The sequence below is a fragment of the Engystomops pustulosus genome, chromosome 5 (assembly GCF_040894005.1).
Source record: "Engystomops pustulosus chromosome 5, aEngPut4.maternal, whole genome shotgun sequence".
Lineage (NCBI taxonomy): Eukaryota > Metazoa > Chordata > Amphibia > Anura > Leptodactylidae > Engystomops > Engystomops pustulosus.
The window spans coordinates 129,305,437-129,325,462 of record NC_092415.1 but is presented as its reverse complement, the minus strand read 5'-3'; the positions used below and the strand labels follow the sequence as shown (position 1 = coordinate 129,325,462).

General features: G+C 39.9%; 1 protein-coding gene across 6 annotated transcripts in view; it reads right to left on the bottom strand.

Moving 5' to 3' along the window:
- SLC9A3 (solute carrier family 9 member A3) overlaps positions 1-20,026 on the bottom strand; it is a 245,734-nt gene that overhangs the window by 11,337 nt on the left and 214,371 nt on the right. For 5 of the 6 annotated variants that reach the window (XM_072153018.1, XM_072153021.1, XM_072153019.1 and 2 more), the window contains 3 exons: positions 12,977-13,037; positions 9,461-9,571; positions 2,893-3,136 (listed from right to left, as the gene is read on the bottom strand). In XM_072153018.1, the coding sequence (XP_072009119.1) occupies positions 2,893-3,136; positions 9,461-9,571; positions 12,977-13,037 (416 nt within the window). Of the gene's footprint in view, positions 1-2,888; positions 3,137-9,460; positions 9,572-12,976; positions 13,038-20,026 lie in introns of those variants that run through there. The other variant, XM_072153016.1, reaches the window with a different exon arrangement.

Here is a 20,026-nt window from a genome sequence, read left to right as displayed (position 1 = left end):
TACACAGGTCAGATCTCTCTATCCGGCCGCCCACTCTCAGTAACTGGTGGTGATCAAGCACTGGATTGAGTTTGTAGAGTGCACTACTCTTGGACAAACTGATGTTTTTTTAGATAAAATTTATCTCCTGATGATACACTTCTTGTTGAACACAACAGATGATGACTTGTTCAGCATGTTCAAGGTCTGAAGCAGTAGGGTGTTCCTTACATGTATGCCACCCATGACACTGTGATGGTGTGTCCTTAGCAAAGCAGCGAGAGATGTGAACCAATCTGGCAATAGCTCGCACAATGGATGACCAAGTTGAGAAACGCTCGAAGCGATGTGACTTCAGCTTGACCTTTGAAGTTACAGAAGTGTACAACGTGGAGGCTGTGGGCCTGATTTCCTTATCAGACTCAGGATCAATTAGCTCAAAGACATCATTGGATGGAGTCAGACAAGGTTCCTCACACAGAAACCTTGGAGGAGATAACCACATGTGATCCAAAAGACGTGCAGTTGGTGCAGGTCTTGTTCCTCGATCAGCAGGGTTAAGTTCTGTGGAGATATACTGCCACTGTTCAGGCATAGAAAAGCTCCTGATGCGTTCTACTCGGTTGCTGACATACATGTAAAACTGTTTAGTCTGGTTATGTATATAACCGAGCACAACTTTGCTGTCGGTGTAAAATGTAAACGAATCAATTGAAATGTCTATTTCGTCTCGTATCACTTCAGCAATTTCAACTGCTAGCACGGCTGCGCAAAGCTCAAGTCTCGGTACAGAGTGTGCGGGTTTTGGAGTAAGTTTTGCCTTGCCTAAGACAAATCCGCAATGTGTCTTATTGCTGGCTCCTGTGGTCTTCAGATAGGCTACTGCAGCTATGGCTTCCACTGATGCATCAGAGAAGATGTGGACTTCCCTTCTGATGGCTGTTGAAAGGGAGCTGGTTGAATAACAACGTGGAACTTGGAGTTGCTCTAACACTTCTAGAGACCTTTTCCATTTTTCCCACCTTAGTTGTTTCTCAATAGGTAGCGGAGAGTCCCAGTCCGTATTTTCAGTGGTAAGCTGTCTTAGCAGTATCTTGCCTTGGATGGTGATGGGCGCAATGAACCCAAGAGGATCATAAATACTGTTCACAACAGATAAAACTCCTCTCTTGGTGAAGGGTTTATCACAAGCAGACACTTGGAAAGTAAAAGTATCTTGTTCAATGTTCCAGAGCAGCCCTAGGCTGCGCACAGGAGGAGCGTCAGAACCAAGATCAAGACTCTTCAAGTTGATGGCATGATCTTCTGAGGGAAATGCTTTCATTACCTCATGGTTAGTGGAGATGATCTTGTGAAGTCTGAGATTTGCTGCAGACAGCATCTCTTGTGTTCTGGTAAGAAGATCAACTGCCTCTTCACTTGTGGGTAAAGACTTAAGTCCATCATCAACATAGAAATTTCTCTCAACAAACTGACGAGCATCAGAACCATACTCCTTCTCACCTTGTTGGGCTGTCCTTCTCAGTCCATAGATGGCTACAGCATGCTCACATTGTTTCTGAAGAGCTTCTATTTCTGCCTTTCTTCTAGCTGCATCTGCTTCTCTGGCTGCTGCCTCTGCTTCCATTTCAGCCTTCCTCTGCGCTGCCTCTGCTTCCATTTCAGCCTTCCTCTGCGCTGCCTCTGCTTCCATTTCAGCTTTCCTTTGCGCTGCCTCTGCTTCCATTTCAGCTTTCTTTTGCGCAAAGGCGGCTTGAACCTTAGTCGCCTCGGCTTCTGCACGCGCCTTTATAAGCTGCTCACTGAGTGTTGAGTATTTTGAAGAGCGCGACCGAGACGTGCGTTTAGAACGTCTTGTGGACTCAGAAGTACAAGATGTTGTTTCTTGAAGTTGCACAATTCTTGCCCTTGTTTTTGACAAAGTTTCGTATATTAAGCCGTCTCGTTCAGCATTAAGATGCTGGAAGTTTTGCAGTTCTTCTAGACTATCTTGTGTATTGATTCTTTTCAGAATGCTTTCATATTCTTGACACTTCAGCATGTAATGCTCATGCATAGTGGGCAGTGTCTCTAGGGCTCCCTCTAGAGGCAATACATTATGTTCAGGCAAGGAAATGGTGAAGACATGTGCCTGTAAATTTTTCCACAGTTTCATAATGTCTGATGAAAGTTCATGCTGGAGGCTTTCAAGGTTCTCTCTAACCTTCCATGTAGGCTTAACAGAGCGTTTGTCCTTATCACTGGACAGCAGACTGGGATCCATGCCTCCCTGTACTGAGTGTCCCTCAGCCATGATGATGCAATACACACAGGATGAATTACTCTGAGGAGGGATGGCTGCTATGACTGTAGCTGTAGCTGAGTCTCTGTCCCCACGGCTGGGACTGGCAGTCTATGATCCTTTTCACTATTCTGACTCAATGACCTGGCTGTAAGCAGGTGTTTATAGATAGTCTTATATCTTTGCTTTAACCAGTACTCACAGCGAAAATCACTTTTTGTCAGATAGTGTCAACTCCATCGAAAAAAGCATGTGGGAAGATTCCAGCTTTATTTAGTGCAGAAATCTTGAAGAAATGCTGGTTACAACGGTGTGAAAAGGATATAATTTGCCAGGGTAGCAGAGACATTCAGATATACACTTTTCCTGACAAAGATGGCTGCATACATGGATGAATACATGAGGAAGAGGGGAGGAGTTACAATACTGAAGTTAGAGGACAGGAAGACAGGAGGGTCAAAAAGCAAAGCAGTATAACACATATACATGTCAATGAATAGAAACAAGTCCTGGGACATGACAGCATCTAAGTGGTTAACAACCCAAAACAGATGCCTGACTACAATTTCTAACACCCTGCTGAAAATCCTGCTGACTTATATCCTGAACCTTGCATAAAGTGTTTCCCTTACATGTTAGTTGTCTCTGGCAAGAAAGATCTAGGTCGCTCTTCTGTTCCATCATTTATCAAGAAGGAATCAACTGATCTACTGCTGACACGCAAAGGATTTAGTCTCCTTAAGCTGCTTGGAGAATAAGGTATCTGTACTCGTGCCCTTTGGGATGGGACTACGGCATCTTCATTGTACAGCCATGGTGTAAACTTCATTGCCGTATTTTGCTCATCGTCACTTGTAAACACAGGATTATCAATTCCTAGAATGATAAATGAAAAAGGAAATGTTAGTTTTCCAAGAAATCTTAAACGACAAAAGATTAAATTAATTCTAAGTTTTGAATAACAAGACAAGCATACATGCTAAGTACCACATTTATCTACTGTTTACGACATTATTATGACATTACTTACAGCAAAGCTGTGTCTTACTATGCACAACTGTGGTACATTTTATGGCATTGATCAAGTAAACAACATGTGGTATAAAGTTAGACATGGTAGTTCAAATTTAAACCACAGCATCAGTCACTATGATAAATCTGATGCAATGTAGGGATCTGTTTTCCTTAATGGACAAAATAACAACTGCATTAACCCCTTAAAGACCCAGCTCTCTTTAGTGGCAATTTTTGTTTGAAATGTTTTGCATTCATTTATGCAAAAAATAAAAATTTGGTGAAAGTTTATAAAAATATGACGGGGCATATAATATATGGGACTTGAAAAAGCGATCATCTGATCCCTTGAACACACTTTTAAACTAGGGCTGCCATGGAGACTATCGGCGCACAGGGGGTTGTGAATGAGGTGGGAGCCAGTGAGGAAGCCCTATAGATGCTGAGGTCATACTTGACTGTGTTGCCTGCAGCTTTTGCATACAGCTTGACTCCTACATTCTGCCAACGTTTACAGTAGTCATGGTTACTGTTTCATGCAGGACGAAAATGCACGCTCAGATGCAACAACTGCAGGCCGACTTGGACATGCATTTTCATCCATGGTCAGCAAGGGGTTAACTTTTATTTTGTGTTTTATACATTGTATAGCATAGATATCTGTTCTATGGGTCAGTATGATACAGTAATATCCCATTTATAGAGCTTTTTTATGTTTCAATAAATTTGTGGAATAAAAACGCATTTGGAGAGAAAAATCCCAGTTTTTGCATCACCGTCAGTTATAAGTGGTGTAACATTTGGATTTTTTTGTTGATTGAGCAGTATTAGGGCTTATTTTTTGTGTGATGAGTTGTATTTTTTATTGGAATCTTTGTGGTATAAATGTGACATTTTCATCACTTTGTATTGCCTTTTTTGTTTGATCGGATGAAGATGCATAGGCTGACACACACAATGACAGATTTGATAGATCTGTCATTCTGCTGCTGAAGGCAGGCTCCTTTATACATCATCAGATGGAGGGTCATGTGACCTCTATCTGTCCATGAGCAATTGTCCTGCCAAAAACTTATGAAAGTATTCATGAATATAAAAAAATGGTCTTGTTCATCCACAATGACCATCCATATGCGGCCATTTTATAAACAGGAATATCTGGATGATGAGTAGGCTTCCCTTTACATATCAAAAAAGTGGTGCAAAACTTTAAATAGATATTTATTGGTAATTTGCCTAATATCCTCACAGAGAATAAAATTCATGAGGTAAAGTGGCCACCCCCCACCTTGTGGACACGGCTTGCTTGAGCTTTTAGGAGAAAGCATTTCTTTTTTTCCCATGCTCAACTTGATATAAATGTTTTTATTTTTCATCGGACATAGGCATATGAGGGCTTGTTTTGAGGTAAGAGTAGTGTTTTCTATATACAGTACTTTATTTTTAGGGTATGAATTGTATAACAAAAAAAAGATTAAGGCTTTTTATTTATAATATTTTTCTTATTTCAAAATACTTTATTTACCTTATTGTCCTACTAGGGACTAACAATACTTGCAATACCACAATAATTTTTCTAATATATTGTAATACTTCTGTATTTCACTTTATCATAAGTGTCAGTTTTACACATAACACTAAGCCTATTAGACCCGGCCTCCAGTCTCCAGCTGCTGATTGAACTGGTACTGTATTCATATCCTCTTGAGTCTCTGCTAATCAGGGAGAGCATACCCATCCTGTGCAACAGGTGAAAATTAAAAAAAACAAAAAAAAAACAAGAAAAGCCCATGTTTGGATATGTTTGAAACCAGTTTAGGCCAGTTGCACACAGTCATTATTTGGTCTGTATTTTGCATCAGTGTTTGGAAGTCAACCCCACACGTGAATACAAGGGGCTTACATAATTGGGACAAAGGAAGTAGTGATAAGCGGACCCATTGAAATTTGGCTTCAAACGAGTCTGGCTAAACCCAAATTTTAAAAACCTGAACCTGGACCCAAACCCGGACCACAACTACTAACACCCACCATCGGTACCAGCAAAGTTGCCTGCAGCATTTAAACCACTAATGGTGCGTGCTTCCATTGTTGTTGCTACCGATGATATCATGCAGGTTAATGTCAGCACCAATCGTGAGTGTTAACCATGGGGAAGTTAATACGAACTTATAATAAAGTTTTTTTCAGGCTCGTGAATCCAAACCTGTAAAGCTTGATACGAACCCAAACTTTGCAATTCAATTACGGGGAATAGAGATGGACATGATGAATCATGTTAAAAAACAGGTATTTCCTGGCTGCAGAGCGCCTGTAGGGTGTTGTAGAACGCTCTGCCCTACTTAAATATGCATAGGGAGGGTGGTTTGGTCTTCAAACAATGCTGTGTTTTAGTATGATGCGCACAAAAGACAGCTGCCGCTCTTAGAATCGCTTCACTCTTCAATTCCATGGGCACTTATAGAGGCCAACTTCACCAAATAAGTGAAGTGGGAACGCAGCCTGACGTCTGTTTCATCTTGAAAGGACTGATCCCACTATAACATCAAAAGGTGCACTCTTTTTACACTGGCATCAGATGATTCCATAGATTACAACAGAACCTGTTCTGTTAAACGCGGATACATGTAGAAACCCCCCAAAAGAGTGCAGAGGGTGTTGGCAGTAATTCTGCATTGACGTCACTGATCATTTTGCCCTTCTTTTCATCCATCAGTGTCCACTTTCAATCGGTCAATAATCTATCATCAGTATTGCTAAAGCTGAAAACAAACAGGAGTGGATCCAGAACAGAGATGACCAGTAAATGCGATATTTGAATGTCCTCTGTGTTCTTTGTCCACTCCTGCTTTTGGCTTTCAATCCTGAAACTTTTCAATCCTTCTGACAGATGAAATGAAGGGGAAAACCAAATAAGTGAAGTGGGAACGCAGCCTGACGTCTGTTCCATCTTGAAAGGACTGATCCCACTATAACATCAAAAGGTGCACTCTTTTTACACTGGCATCAAAGGATTCCATAGATTACAACAGAACTTGTTCTGTTAAACGAGGATACATGTAGAAACCCCCCAAAAGAGTGCAGAGGGTGTCGGCAGTAATTCTGCATTGACGTCACTGATCATTTTGCCCTTCTTCTCATCCATCAGTGTCCACTTTCAATCGGTCAATAATCCATCAGCATTGCTAAAGCTGAAAACAAACAGGAGTGGATCCAGAACAGAGATGACCAGTAAATGCGATATTTGCATGTCCTCTGTGTTCTGTGTCCACTCCTGCTTTTGGCTTTCAGTCCTGAAGCTTTTCAATCCTTCTGACAGATGAAATGAAGGGGAAAACCAAACATAGTGGCAACGTCAGAGTGGTGGAGGGTGAAAACAGTATTATGGAAATCACAGGGTGTTCCAGGTCAGTTGGCAGCAGCAAAAGTAGGCCGCAGTGTGGCACATTGACAAATTATGGAGGTAGCAGCAACATTATAGGCCACAGAGTGGCACAATGAATTTAAAGTTTGAAATGAATTTGAAGTTGAAATTTTTTATTTAAATTTGAAGATTAAAGATGCCACATGCATCATCCATTACAATTTCCCTGAAAATATTATGTCTTTGCCAATAAAGAACTGGCATCAGCAGCGGCATGAGGTCAGAGAGTGGCACAATGACAAATTTTTTAGGTGGCAGCAACATGGTAGGCGACAGTGTGGCACAAAGTTACAACATGGAGGCGGCAGTGGCAGCAGGAGCAGCATGAGGTCAGAGAGTGGCACAATGAAAAATTTGGAAAGTGGCAGCAACATGGTAGGCCACAGTGTGGCACAATGTTAGAGGGTGGAGGCAGCAGTGGCAGCAGCAGCAGTGGCATGAGGTCAAAGAGTGGCACGATGACAAATTTTTTAGCTGGCAGCAACATGGTAGGTGACAGTGTGTCACAAAGTTACAACATGGAGGCAGCAGTGGCAGCAGCATGAGGTCAGAGAGTGGCACAATAAAAAATTTGGGAGGTGGCAGCAACATGGGTGGCCACAGTGTGGCACAATGATAGAGCGTGGAGGTGGCAGCAGCAGCAGGAGGTCAGAAAGTGGTACAATGACAGAGTGTGGAGGTTGGTGACAATTCCAGTCCCTGTTAAAGATGTTGATAGGCAGATGGAAGCAGATGGCCTCCATCTGGCAGCAGATGTGTGGCAACATCAGAATAGTAGTGGAGGCGAGTAGTTAGAATGCAGACTCATTTCTCAACGTTTGGGGGAGGCGTCATGGCTGATCTAATCTGATGCATTAGGTATTGGTGTGCTGAAATCCTGGCCGATCTCAGCCTGATTCATGTTGACAAAGGTCAGTCTCTTACGGGTGGACTAGCGGGTTCTGCTTGGGGTAACAATTTTATGTTTAATTTTGTGGTTCATTTTATGATATGCAGAACAATTGTTAGTGATGTGCTATTTTATGCAATAAACACATGTTGAGTAAAAACAGTAAGTAGTGCATGGTACACGTTTTTATCATGCTACACCCGGCTCCCAAGTGCGATCGGCTACATCATCGTCAATTTGCATTTCCCTGTCACCGCTATTCTCCTCTATGGTCTCTGTATGCACAGGCTGCCTACTGCACGAAGCAGCGGATGTCTGCCCCACGTCTTCACTGCTAAGCAGCTGCTGACTATCCTCAAACACTTCATCCTCGCTGTATAGTGGTGCTGAACCCAGACCACCTAGTAGCACTCTGGCTTAGGGAAATGAACAGGACAGAGTCTGGTTGAGGACAGGTGAGGGCCGCTGACCTGCTCCTGCACCATGCCAACTGATTGTTGTATCTAATGAACCCACAGACTCTTGGCTGGGGTTGTCAGATGTTATATTTGAGGAATTGGGTGACTTAGTCAACCAATCAACAACCTTTGGGTTGTTGATCAACACACTGCCGCTAGATGACAACGGCAGTTCTGGCCTCACAGAGTCACTCCTGCTGCAACGTTCCCTTACTGTGCTGCAACCTCTGCCTGCTGCACCTGCCACCTTTCTTTCTGACATAGTGGTTAATCAACTACGTGGATGTGACTCGTATATCTTGCTCTGCTTTAGCAACAAAAAAGTATTGGAATTTGCGTTATACAGATACCCCACAACGGACACCCTGTAATTGGAGTGAAAATTACTCTATAAACTACATGGATTTGACACTTATTTCTTGCTCTCAACTTTAGCAACAAAAAAAGTATTGGAATTTGCGTTATAAAGATACCCCACAATGGACACCCAGTAATTGGAGGGAAAATCACTCTATGAAGTATGTGAATTTGACACTTATTTGTTGCTCTGAACTTTAGCAACAAAAAGTATTGGAATTTGCGCTATAGAGATATCCCACAACACACACCGAAGCGTAAACTTCAGATTCGTGACAAAACTATTTTTTTGTGAAATTCGTATTGAATTCCACTTCATTTGAATCGATTCGCCCATCTCAGTGAATACTAATAGGAAGCAATTGCTGATGACTTTGGAAGGCTCAGAATCTAGAGTTTTGCACATTATTCCTGAATTATCCCTGTGGTGTGATATCTGGTGTGATTGATAGTTTAATTACTTTATTGTAATATCGTTGTTCGTTATCCTTGCATAATGACATCTCTGTATGACTAGTTTGACATCATGGTGTGCATTATCCCTGTATTATCCCACATTGACCTCACAGTAAAGGTATAATTAACCAAAAGATATCAGTTATCTAATGCTTTTCAAATTTGGTGCTGACAGTGTTAGTTTTTAGTAGGGGTCACATTGCAAAGTATTGCTATGTGACTCCATGGTTACTAGTTATGCTGCTGATACTCCCACTTTGGGCTTTGCAAATACTGATACAGTAAACTGATCAAAAGCTGGCTGTTTGAAACTTATCTTTGGCTTGTTTTTATAAAAGCTGTGTGAAAATTAATGCTATGGTACATTAAAACAAGAAATCCGCTACATGTTCTGTATGTAGTCTATAGAACAAAGTAAAAAAAGATTTATCAAAATCCTATTAAAGGATTACAATAGCTTAAAGTTTTCTAACATTTTTTTAAATTTGATGTTATTTTGTTTACATTTGTTTAAGATAAAGTTTAATTCAGTGCAGAATGCTAGAGATAGTAAGATAGTGACAATAAAATGAAAATATTGCTATTGCTAATAATTTCTTTACCAAATGATGAATCTGTCAATCCTTTGTTTTCTGTTATATTTGCCAAAAATGTAATACTGCCATCTAGCTGATCATCATATTCCATAGTTTCCTCAAGCCCAAAATCTATATCTGTAATAAAAACAAAAAAATGATTACAATAAACGTACAATTCTAGTAATTAAAGAGTATACATTTTTAAATAGTCTGATATTATAATGCACTTGCATACATATACTTCTTTACAGCCAGAGACTTTTGGAACCTATCATCGTGTAAAAAAGACAATCTTGATGAAGGGTTACCTTTAAGTGGCATTGACCCATGTCATGAATAATCTACATATGAAAAAATATTTTTAACAAACACATATGAAAAGATATCAATATTTTTGGACATGTAGTCTAAGTTATGGGAAGCATTAAGCTGTTTCTGCAAAAGAGAAATGTGCTAGTTATATGACAGATATAAACATTTCATATCTAAAAAAAAATCTTCTCTTTTAAAAATGATGTAGAAAAAACATCAATATAGCAAAATTCATTAAAGAACAAAAACATTCTCTTTTATAAATGGTATAATAAGAGCAATGGTAGGTGATGTAATCCAATAGTTATACCGATATAAAATACAGTGGGGAATATTTATCAGTGCTTCTGTGCCAGTTTCTGGCATAGAGGCACTTAAGTAATCGCAAATTCATGCGCACTGCAAGAATATGCGATTATTATTGCGACTACACCGCTCCACACCATGTGGGTGTGCAGAGGGCATAGTGGGTTTCAGCTGACGGCGCAGTGGGTTTTCAGGTTTTTACATAAAACAATGCCAGGTTGGACATGGAGTAGTTTTGCCTGGCCGCCAGGCCCACCATCGGATACATCATCCAGAGGGACATGGGGGACTGTGGCCTCTACCAAACGCTGGTGCACAAGCACCAGCTTATGATAGATTCCCCCCCGAAGTGTAAAACTAATGTTTAACAAATGGCACTTCGTATTGATGGTATTAAATATTCCATGCCGTGTACTGGGAAGCGGGAAAAAAATTCTAAATGCCGTGAAAATGATGAAAAAACACCACTTAACAAAAACGCCATTTCTTGTGGGCTTGGTTTTTACAGCTTTTACTGTGCGCCCCAAATGACAGATCTACTTCATTCATTGGGTCAATACGATCACAGGGATACCAAATTTGTATAGGTTTTATAATGTTTTCATACATTTACAAAAATTAAAACCTCCTGTACAGAAAAAAAATTCATTTTACAGTGTTCTTGCGCTAATAACTTTTTCATACTTTAGTGTACAGAGCTGTAGGTGGTGTCATTTTTTGCGACTTCTGATGACGTTTTCAACGCTTTTATTTTTACGACTGTGCGACCTTTTGATCACTTTTTATAGAATTTTTTCTATTTTTCATAATGGCTAAAAAATGCAATTTGCGACTTTGGGCGCTATTTTCCACTACGGGGTAAAGCGCAGTGAAAAACGGTTATTATATCTTGATAGATCGGGATTTTTTGGATGTGGCGATACCTAATGTGTTTTTTACTGTTTATTTATATTTATATCAGTTCTAGGGAAAGGGGGGTGATTTGAATTTTTATGTTTTTTTAATATAATTTTTTTTTTTACTTTTTTTTATTTTTTTTTTTACTATTTTTCAGACTCCCTAGGGTACTTTAACCCTAGGTTGTCTGATTGATCCTACCGTACACTGCCATACTACAGTATGGCAGTATATGGGGATTTTGCATACCATCTATTACAATGTACAGATCGCACATTGTAATAGATAGCCTCGATCATGACAGCCTCGGATCTTTGTGTGACCCGAGGCTGTCATGATAACGGATCGCCGCTCCCCAGTGACGTCATGGGGAGTGACGATCGGAGCGAAGATGGCAGCGCCCACGCACCTCCGGCTCTTTAATGCCGCCGGCAGCTTTGCCGGCGGCGATCAAAGGGTTAACACCCGCGATCGGTGCAAGCACTGATCGCGCGTGTTAGCGATGGGCGTTTGCTTCATTATGAAGCAAATGCCCGGTGAGTATGAAGAGGGCTCAGCCCGTGAGCCCTCTTCATACTCCCCCATACGCAGCAAGCCGTAAGGGTACGTCTTATTGCGCTATGGGGTTAACCTGTCACCCGACTATTGAAGTGCAATTTGTTATGCAGAAAACAAAAGTACTAAAGTATGTAGCTCCCCAGCCCTACCCCAGTAATAGCAGTGTTAACCCCTTAACGACCTGGCCCTTTATTGTTTTTTTTATTTCCATTTTTCACACCCCACCTTCAAAAAACTAAATTTTTTAAAAATCTTTACACGTAAAGAGCTCTGTGAGGGCTTGTTTTCTGCGTAACAAATTGCACTTCATAGTGACAGTATTTAATATTCCATGCCATACACAGGGAAGTGGGAAATAAATTCCAAATGCAGTGAAAATGGGAAAAACCGCATTTGCGCCGTTTTCTTGTGGGCTTGGATTTTACAGCTTTCACTGTGCAGCCCAAACTACATGTCTACTTTATTCTATGGGCCGGTGCGATCATTGGGATACCAAATTTGTATAGGTTTTATAATGTTTTTATACTTGACAAAAATGTAAACCTCCTGTAAAAAAAATGGGGAGGGGGGTTGCCATCTTCTGGGGCTAATAACTGTGTTATACTTTGGTGCACAGAGCTGTGGGTGGTGCCACTTTCACTTTTTATTGAATTTTTTAAAATATTTTTCAAAACGGAAATACCTAATGTGTTTATGATTTTTACTGTTTATTTATGTCAGTACTATGGAAAGGGGGATGATTAGAATGTTAAGGTTTTTTATTAAATTTTTTTTAATTTTTACCTTTACGGTGTTTCTGACCCCCAGACTACAATATGGCAGTATATGGGGATTTTCCTCCCCATTCATTACAATGTGCAAGTGGAAGACAAAAGGCTGTCATGGCGACTGATCACAGCTCCTTGATCTTTTGAAACTGCCGACAGCTTTCTCGGAGGCGATCGACGGTATAACACCGCGATTGGTGCTAGCACCGATTGCATGTGTTAATGGTAAGTCTTTGCTGCAATATACAGCAAAGACTTACCGGCTATAGAGAGGGCTTAGCCTGGGAGTCCTCTTCATGCACCCGACACGCGCCTCACTTTTACCCCGCACGTCGTTAAGCGGTTAAATCGTTAAAACAATGCATTAAATAGTGCTCAGAATGCCGGAGCAAGCTTACAGCTAGCAGTTTAACACTGCTATTACTAGTGTAGGGCTAGGGAGCTGCTGACTTTAGTAAGGAATGCAAAAATAGTAAACAATTAAAACATATTGGCCCATATTTATCAAAAACTGTGGCATATGGTCCAACTGTGCACATGAACGCCTCTTTATGTGCAGAATTTTGTGTTGCATCGCATATACTGCAGTCGCGACAACTCTCAAATACATGTGCAAGCAGTTTGCACATAAAAGAACATGCAGAGTTCAAAAGAATACTGGCGCATAGGCTGTAGTAAATCTGGGCCATTGTTATCTTACCATGAATGCTGTTTCCGTAAGGAACACTTCCATTTTGTAGCATTGCCATACTACTGTTTCTCTAAAAATAATAAAATAAAACAATATAATATACCAGTTTATGTAAACATGTTACTTATGCAAAAATACAATAAATAACCATTTAGCCTGCATTTGTGACCAAGAAAAATCAACAAAAATAATAAATGATAATAGGTCAAGTAAAATAAATATACTCAATAGTGACATAGAACCCCCTGGCAGTTCTCATCTCATCTAACTAAGGATAATAGCATCACATCCATGACTCATCACATCCATGCCTAAAATTTGCCACACAGACAGTGGTCTCAAGTCATTAACAGCTTGTGAACTTTTGGGACAAGCAGCACTGAAATAAAAGAATATTTAGAATAGTGGACAAGTATATTTCCATGTACCTTGTAATCTTCTTTAACTTCAGGAAATGCCTCCAAATAGCTAATTATACCCAATTTATAACGTAAATAAGAAAAAAGGACAAACATGTCAAACAGAAATGCTATGATGTTGGAGTCAAAAAGTTGAAAAGATTTTGTGATCGTGTTCATGCCTTGGTTTTTCAATTGCCAAATAAGTGGCCTTTGGAAGTAGTGTTTTTTTCCCCTTAAAATGTGTCCTAAACCTTTTTGTTTAGTTTTTTTTAATAGTTCAGAAGCTGCCAGTATGCATAGAATACATAATAAAAGATGATTTAGACACACAGCTAAAAGCAGAAACAAAACATTTTCAACAAAGTGTATTACAAAAATTTACTATTGTCATTTTCACTATTGATTTATGTATTTTGACTTTAAAATTCAATTAGACTTTAAGCCTATAAACATCTTTGCACCATTTTTTTTTATTTTTAAATTTCAATAAATTCTAAAAAGGGTTTAAATTTCCTCCTCTCTAGTAGCACTAGAGTGAAAAAAGGAGATTGTAAATGCAAATCAGCAGTGTTTATAGGAAGGTCTTCAAGGAGGGCACATGTCATGGCCTTAATTGTATTATAACATATAAAAAAACACTATAAAATTGAGATACACGGGGAGATTTTTTTTTAGAAATGTCTGAGAGCAGAACTGTTTTAGTTGGCATGGGCATGGCAACCATCATAGCACAACTGCGAGAAAATGAAAGCTGAGCTCAGATTGATTGCCATGTGCAACTAGAACTAGAAGCATACTCTTTTTCCACTTGGGGCGTTTTAAATTAGTTATACAGATATATTTGTATTTTATGGTTAAGCTTCACCTATTTATACAGTGGTTTTGACTCCTTGAAAAAGGATGCCCCAGCTTTCCCAAATGTTCGACAAATAATTGAACCCAACTACAGTTGAAACCAGAATAAACCTGTCCCATTTTAGGTCAAAATTATTTATTGTTTGCAAAATGCTTTATACCTGCCTTTTCAGACTTGCCCATATTTTTTTTTAAGATTCAAGTCATGGTTTATGATGGTCACTCCAAAACATTGACTTTGTTATCCACTTGTGTATAATTGTTTGTACAGATAAACATTGCACCTTCAGATTTCTTAAAATTGAGCCCAAGGATGAACCACACTTGTGCAAGACCACAGTTATCTTCTTGATATCCTGGCTTAATTTTGTGGACTCTCTCACGGGCTGAGCCCTCTCCATAGCTTGTAAGTCATTGCTGCATATTGAAGCAACACCCACAATTGGTGCACTTTGCCAGCAGCTTCAAAAAGATGGAGTCGTGTGGGCACCGCCATCTTGATGACGATCGTAGCTCCCCGTGATGGTCCCCACATCAGCCTCGGGTCTCCCCCAGACCCGAGGCTGTCTTGTTTTAATCCATTCATTACAATGTGCGATTTGCACATTTTAACGAATGAGGTGGAAAATACCCATGTACTGCCATACTGTAGTGAAAGTAAAAATTAAAAAAAATTAAAAAAACCCTAAAAATTTAAATCACCCCCCTTTCCCTAGAACTGACATAAATATAAATAAACTGTAAAAACCCTAAACAAATTCGGTATCTCCGTGTCCGAAAATGCCTGATTAAAATATGATAATGGTTTTTCACTGCGTTTAACCTCGTAACGGAAAATAGCGCCCAAAGTAGCAAATGTCATTTGGCAAAATATTAAAAATTCAATCAAAAGTGATCAAAGGGTTGTACAGTCCTAAAAATGGTAGCATTGAAAACATCATCAAAAGTTGCACAAAATTTTGTACAGTTCTGTACACCAAAGTATAAAAAAGTTATTAGCACCAAAAATTTTTGTACACGAGGAAAACATCATAAAACCTATACAAATTTGGTATCCCCGTGATCGTACCGACCCAAAGAGTAAAAAAGATATGTTACTTGGGGTACACAGTGAAAGCCGTAAAATCCAAGCCCACAAGAAAATGGCACAAATGCGTTTTTTCACCATTTCCACTGCATTTGGAATTTTTTTTCCCACTTCCCAGTACACGGCATGGAATATTAAATACCATCGCTATGAAGTGCAATTTGTTAGGCAGAAAACAAGCCATTACAGAGCTCTTTATTGAAGGTGGTGAGTGAAGATTTTTGAAGGTGGTGAGTGAAAAGTGGAAATGAAAAAAACAAAAACAAAAAAGGGCCAGGTCATTAAGGGATTAAGTCCAAAAACTCAAAAATTTGGCTGGGCTCACAATTAAAATATAGTTTATACGGTTGAAAAAAGACACTTGTCCATCAAGTTCAACCAAGGAAGGGTAGGGATTGGATGAGGAAGGGATTTAGGGGAAACAATCCTATATAGCATAACAATCAATGTTATTTAGGTGTAAAAAGGCATCTAGACCCTTCTTGAAGCTCTCCGCTGTCCCCGCTGTGACCAGCACCTGAGGCAGGCTATTCCACAGATTGACAGTTCTCATAGTAAAAAAGCCCTGTCGCCTCCGGTGATTAAACCTTGGTTTCTCCAAACGGAGACAGTGCCCCCTCGTCTTTTGATTTGATTTAATCTGGAACAATTTACCACCATATTTTTTGTATGGACCATTCATATATTTATATAAATTAATCATGTCCCCTCGTAGTCGTCTCTTTTCCAGACTAAATAAATCTAGTTGTTTTAATCTTTTCTCATAACTAAGACCCTCCATACCCCTTATCAGTCTTGTGGCTCTACGTTGAACCCTCTCCAGCTCCAGGGCATCCTTTTTATGGACCGGTGCCCAGAACTGGACAGCATATTCCAGGTGTGGCCGAACCAGTGCCTTGTATAGTGGTAATATTACATCACGAGAGTCCATTCCACTTTTGATACATGACATGATCCTACTAGCTTTAGAGGCAGCTGATTGACATTGCATGCTGTTATGATCTACTAGTACCCCCAGGTCCTTCTCAACAAGGGACTCTCCCAGTTGTACTCCCCCAAGGACATATTTTGCCTTTGGATTATTGGCCCCCAGGTGCATAACATTACATTTATCCACATTAAACCTCATTTGCCAAGTGGATGACCAAACATTCAGTTTGTCCAAGTCACCCTGCAGCCTATGAACATCCTCCATAGACTGTATTAAACTACACAGTTTGGTGTCATCTGCAAAAATAGACACAGTGCTATTAATTCCTACCTCTATATCATTAATAAATATATTAAATAGTAGAGGGCCAAGCACAGAACCCTGAGGTACACCACTCATAACTGGTGACCATTCCGAGTAGGAATCATTGACCACAACTCTCTGGATACGATCCTTCAGCCAGTTTTCAATCCAATTGCAAATGATTTCTGCCAAACCAATAGCCCTAATTTTACCCATCAGGCGTCTATGAGGGACAGTGTCAAATGCCTTTGCAAAGTCCAAGAACACAATATCCACAGCTGCTCCTCCATCCAGGCACCTGCTCACCTCTTCATAGAAGCAGATAAGGTTAGTTTGACAACTTCTATTCTTAGTAAACCCATGCTGGTTATCACTTATTATTCTATTTGATGTCACATACTCCAGTATGTAGTCTTTTACTAACCCTTCCAACACTTTCCCCACAATGGAAGTTAAGCTTACAGGCCTGTAATTGCCTGGCGAAGTTCTAGAGCCCTTTTTATATATTGGCACCACATTTGCCTTGCGCCAGTCACTTGGCACCACACCAGACATTACGGAATCCCTGAAGATTTTAGACAGTGGTACAGCAATAACAGAACTGAGTTCTTTAAGAACTCTGGGGTGTAACCCATCTGGTCCAGGAGCTTTGTACACATCGATTTTATTTAGCTTAGATTGGATAATGCCTACATTCAGCCAGTCTACTATATTACAGGGTGCATGACTCACACTGGCACCACCCAAGTCAGAAGTTCTTTCTTCTATCGTATAAACGGAGCTAAAAAACCTATTAAGTATCTCCGCCTTCTCCTGGTCTCCAGTCACCGATGCCCCATTTTCAGAATAAAGGGGTCCAACCTGTTGTGACCAATTTTTTTTTGCATTGATATACCTAAAAAATTTCTTGGGATTTGTTTTGCTATCTTTAGCCACCTGTCTTTCATTTTGTATTTTGGCTGATTTGATTTCCTTTTTACAGATTTTGGTAAGTTTTTTGTAAGTATTGAAAGCCTCAGGTGACCCGTCAGATTTATATTTTTTAAATGCCCTCTTTTTCTCATTAATTGCCCTTTTAACTGTAGCTGTAAGCCACGCGGGGTGTAATCTAGCCCGTCTATACTTGTTACCTATTGGAATAAATTTAGAAGTTTAAAAACCCAGGATAGATTTGAATTTCTCCCATTTAACATTAGTATCACCATGTGACAGTATCTGATCCCAGTCTATATCCTGTATTGCAGCCCTGAATTTTTGGAAATTAGCCCTCTTAAAATTTAAAGTTTTTTGATTTTCCCACCTGTTTCTGCTTTTTAAAGTTTAAGAGGAAAATAATTATATCATGATTGCTGTTCCCAAGGGGTTCCCGGATACTGACATTTTGGACAATCTCCGCATTGTTAGAAATCACAAGGTCCAACAATGCGTCACCTCTTGTGGGATCTTCTACAAGCTGCACCATAAAATTATCCTGAAGAATGTTCATAAAATGTCTCCCCTTCACAGATGAAGATGAGCCCTGACCCCAATTTATATTTGGAAAGTTAAAGTCTCCCATTATCACTACGGTCCCCTCCTGTGCAGCCCGCTCCATCTGTTTATATAGGTGACCCTCTATTTCCTCAGAGATGTTAGGGGGTCTATAAATTACACCAAAAATAATTTTCTCAAAGTTCTCTTGGCTTTGAATTTCAACCCACAAAGTTTCAGCCTCCTCACACTCTGAGACCACTGACTCATTCACAATCGCTTTTAAGTCTCTTCTGACATACAGACATACACCACCTCCCCTCCTATTTGTCCTGTCTTTCCGAAAGAGTGTAAAACCTTGAATATTAACACCCCAATCATGCGATGCATCAAGCCATGTCTCTGCTACACCAACAACATCTAACTGTTCCTCTAATATCAGAGCCTCAAGCTCGCCCATTTTGCCTGTGATACTTCTGGCATTTGTGAACATACAATTTAATTTTCCACAGTTATTTATCTGATTTAAAGTAATTTTACTGGCACATATATCCTCACCACCGTTCTGTAACTTGTGGATCTCCTTATCCACTGCCTTAGGCCCCCATACACCGCCCACATCACCACCCACCAACATAACCTGCCCCCTCTCTGACCTGTCTACCCCTTCAGTGTCTTCCTTTTCCTCCTCCCCCGATCCTAGTTTAAATACTCCGCCACCCCTGCTAGGATCTTCTCCCCCAGCACAGCAGCCCCCCTTCCATTTAGGTGCAAGTTATCTGCGGAAAACAGGTTGCACCCCAGTGAAAAGTCAGCCCAATGCTCTACAATTCCAACTTACATACAAATTCAACTTAAGAACAAACCTACAGAGCCTATCCTGTATGTAACCTGAGGACTACCGGTATAAATCATTTTGGAAAATCCTAATTAAACATGAAAGGTTAATTTTGATTTCATCAGTGAGAATCTCTTTTATGTGGTGTATGTAAACTTTTAGATACAACTGTAAAACAAAACTCCAGATTGGTGTTGCAGCAGCCAAAGAAAGTATTTCTAAATATACTACAACAAGTGTAACTGTTAAGTTACTTGACAATAAATAGTTCTAGCATAGTTGGAGAGATCTTTTGAGAACATTTACAACGATACCTATATCATGCTGCTGCCTTCTTCCTAGCCTGAGATCCAGCATCATATATCTATGAGCCCCATCTCTAAAATTCTCCCAGCTTCTCCCACCAAAGAGACATAGCTGACATCACGGAGCACTGGATCTCTGCATCATAATAAGAAATGATCATACAGTTATCTACTGTACCACAAAGAAAAATATATATTACAATATGTCCAACCACACTATAAAACACCTACATAGGAATTAAAAGATAAAGACATGGAAATATCACAATATACACAATACATACATATATACATACATATATACATACATATACATACATATATACATATATACATACACATATATACATATACATATTGTAGAAAGGCACAAGGTGTTGTGGTGGATCGTAGATACGTGTCACCGTGGTGCCTGGCCTCGGTGAAGTAAAAACCAGTATTGCTGGTGTCAGCGGCGTTCGGCCGTTGACACACTTTTGTTATTTTAGCATAGCTGCAATGCAGCTGATCCGGGACGGGTTTTTTCCAGAGCTGGGCCTTGCTGTGTGGGGAAGTCTGAGGACTGAAAAGGTGCTCCTAACCCAGGAGGGTGAAGTACGGTACTGTGTCTGTGAACTGTGCTTGATAACATGGACTGAGATTTATCATATGGACTATGCATTTTGTTTTGCCGGCTGGAGCAAGCCCTTTTCCCTGTTATTTTTTATGTCTAAATAAAAACACCTGTTTTGTTCACCTGAAAGACTGCTGCCTGGCGCTTCTCTAAAGGCTACCATTTGAGTGAATCCCTACAATATATATATACATATATACATATATATATATATATATACATATATATATATACATACATATATACATACATATAT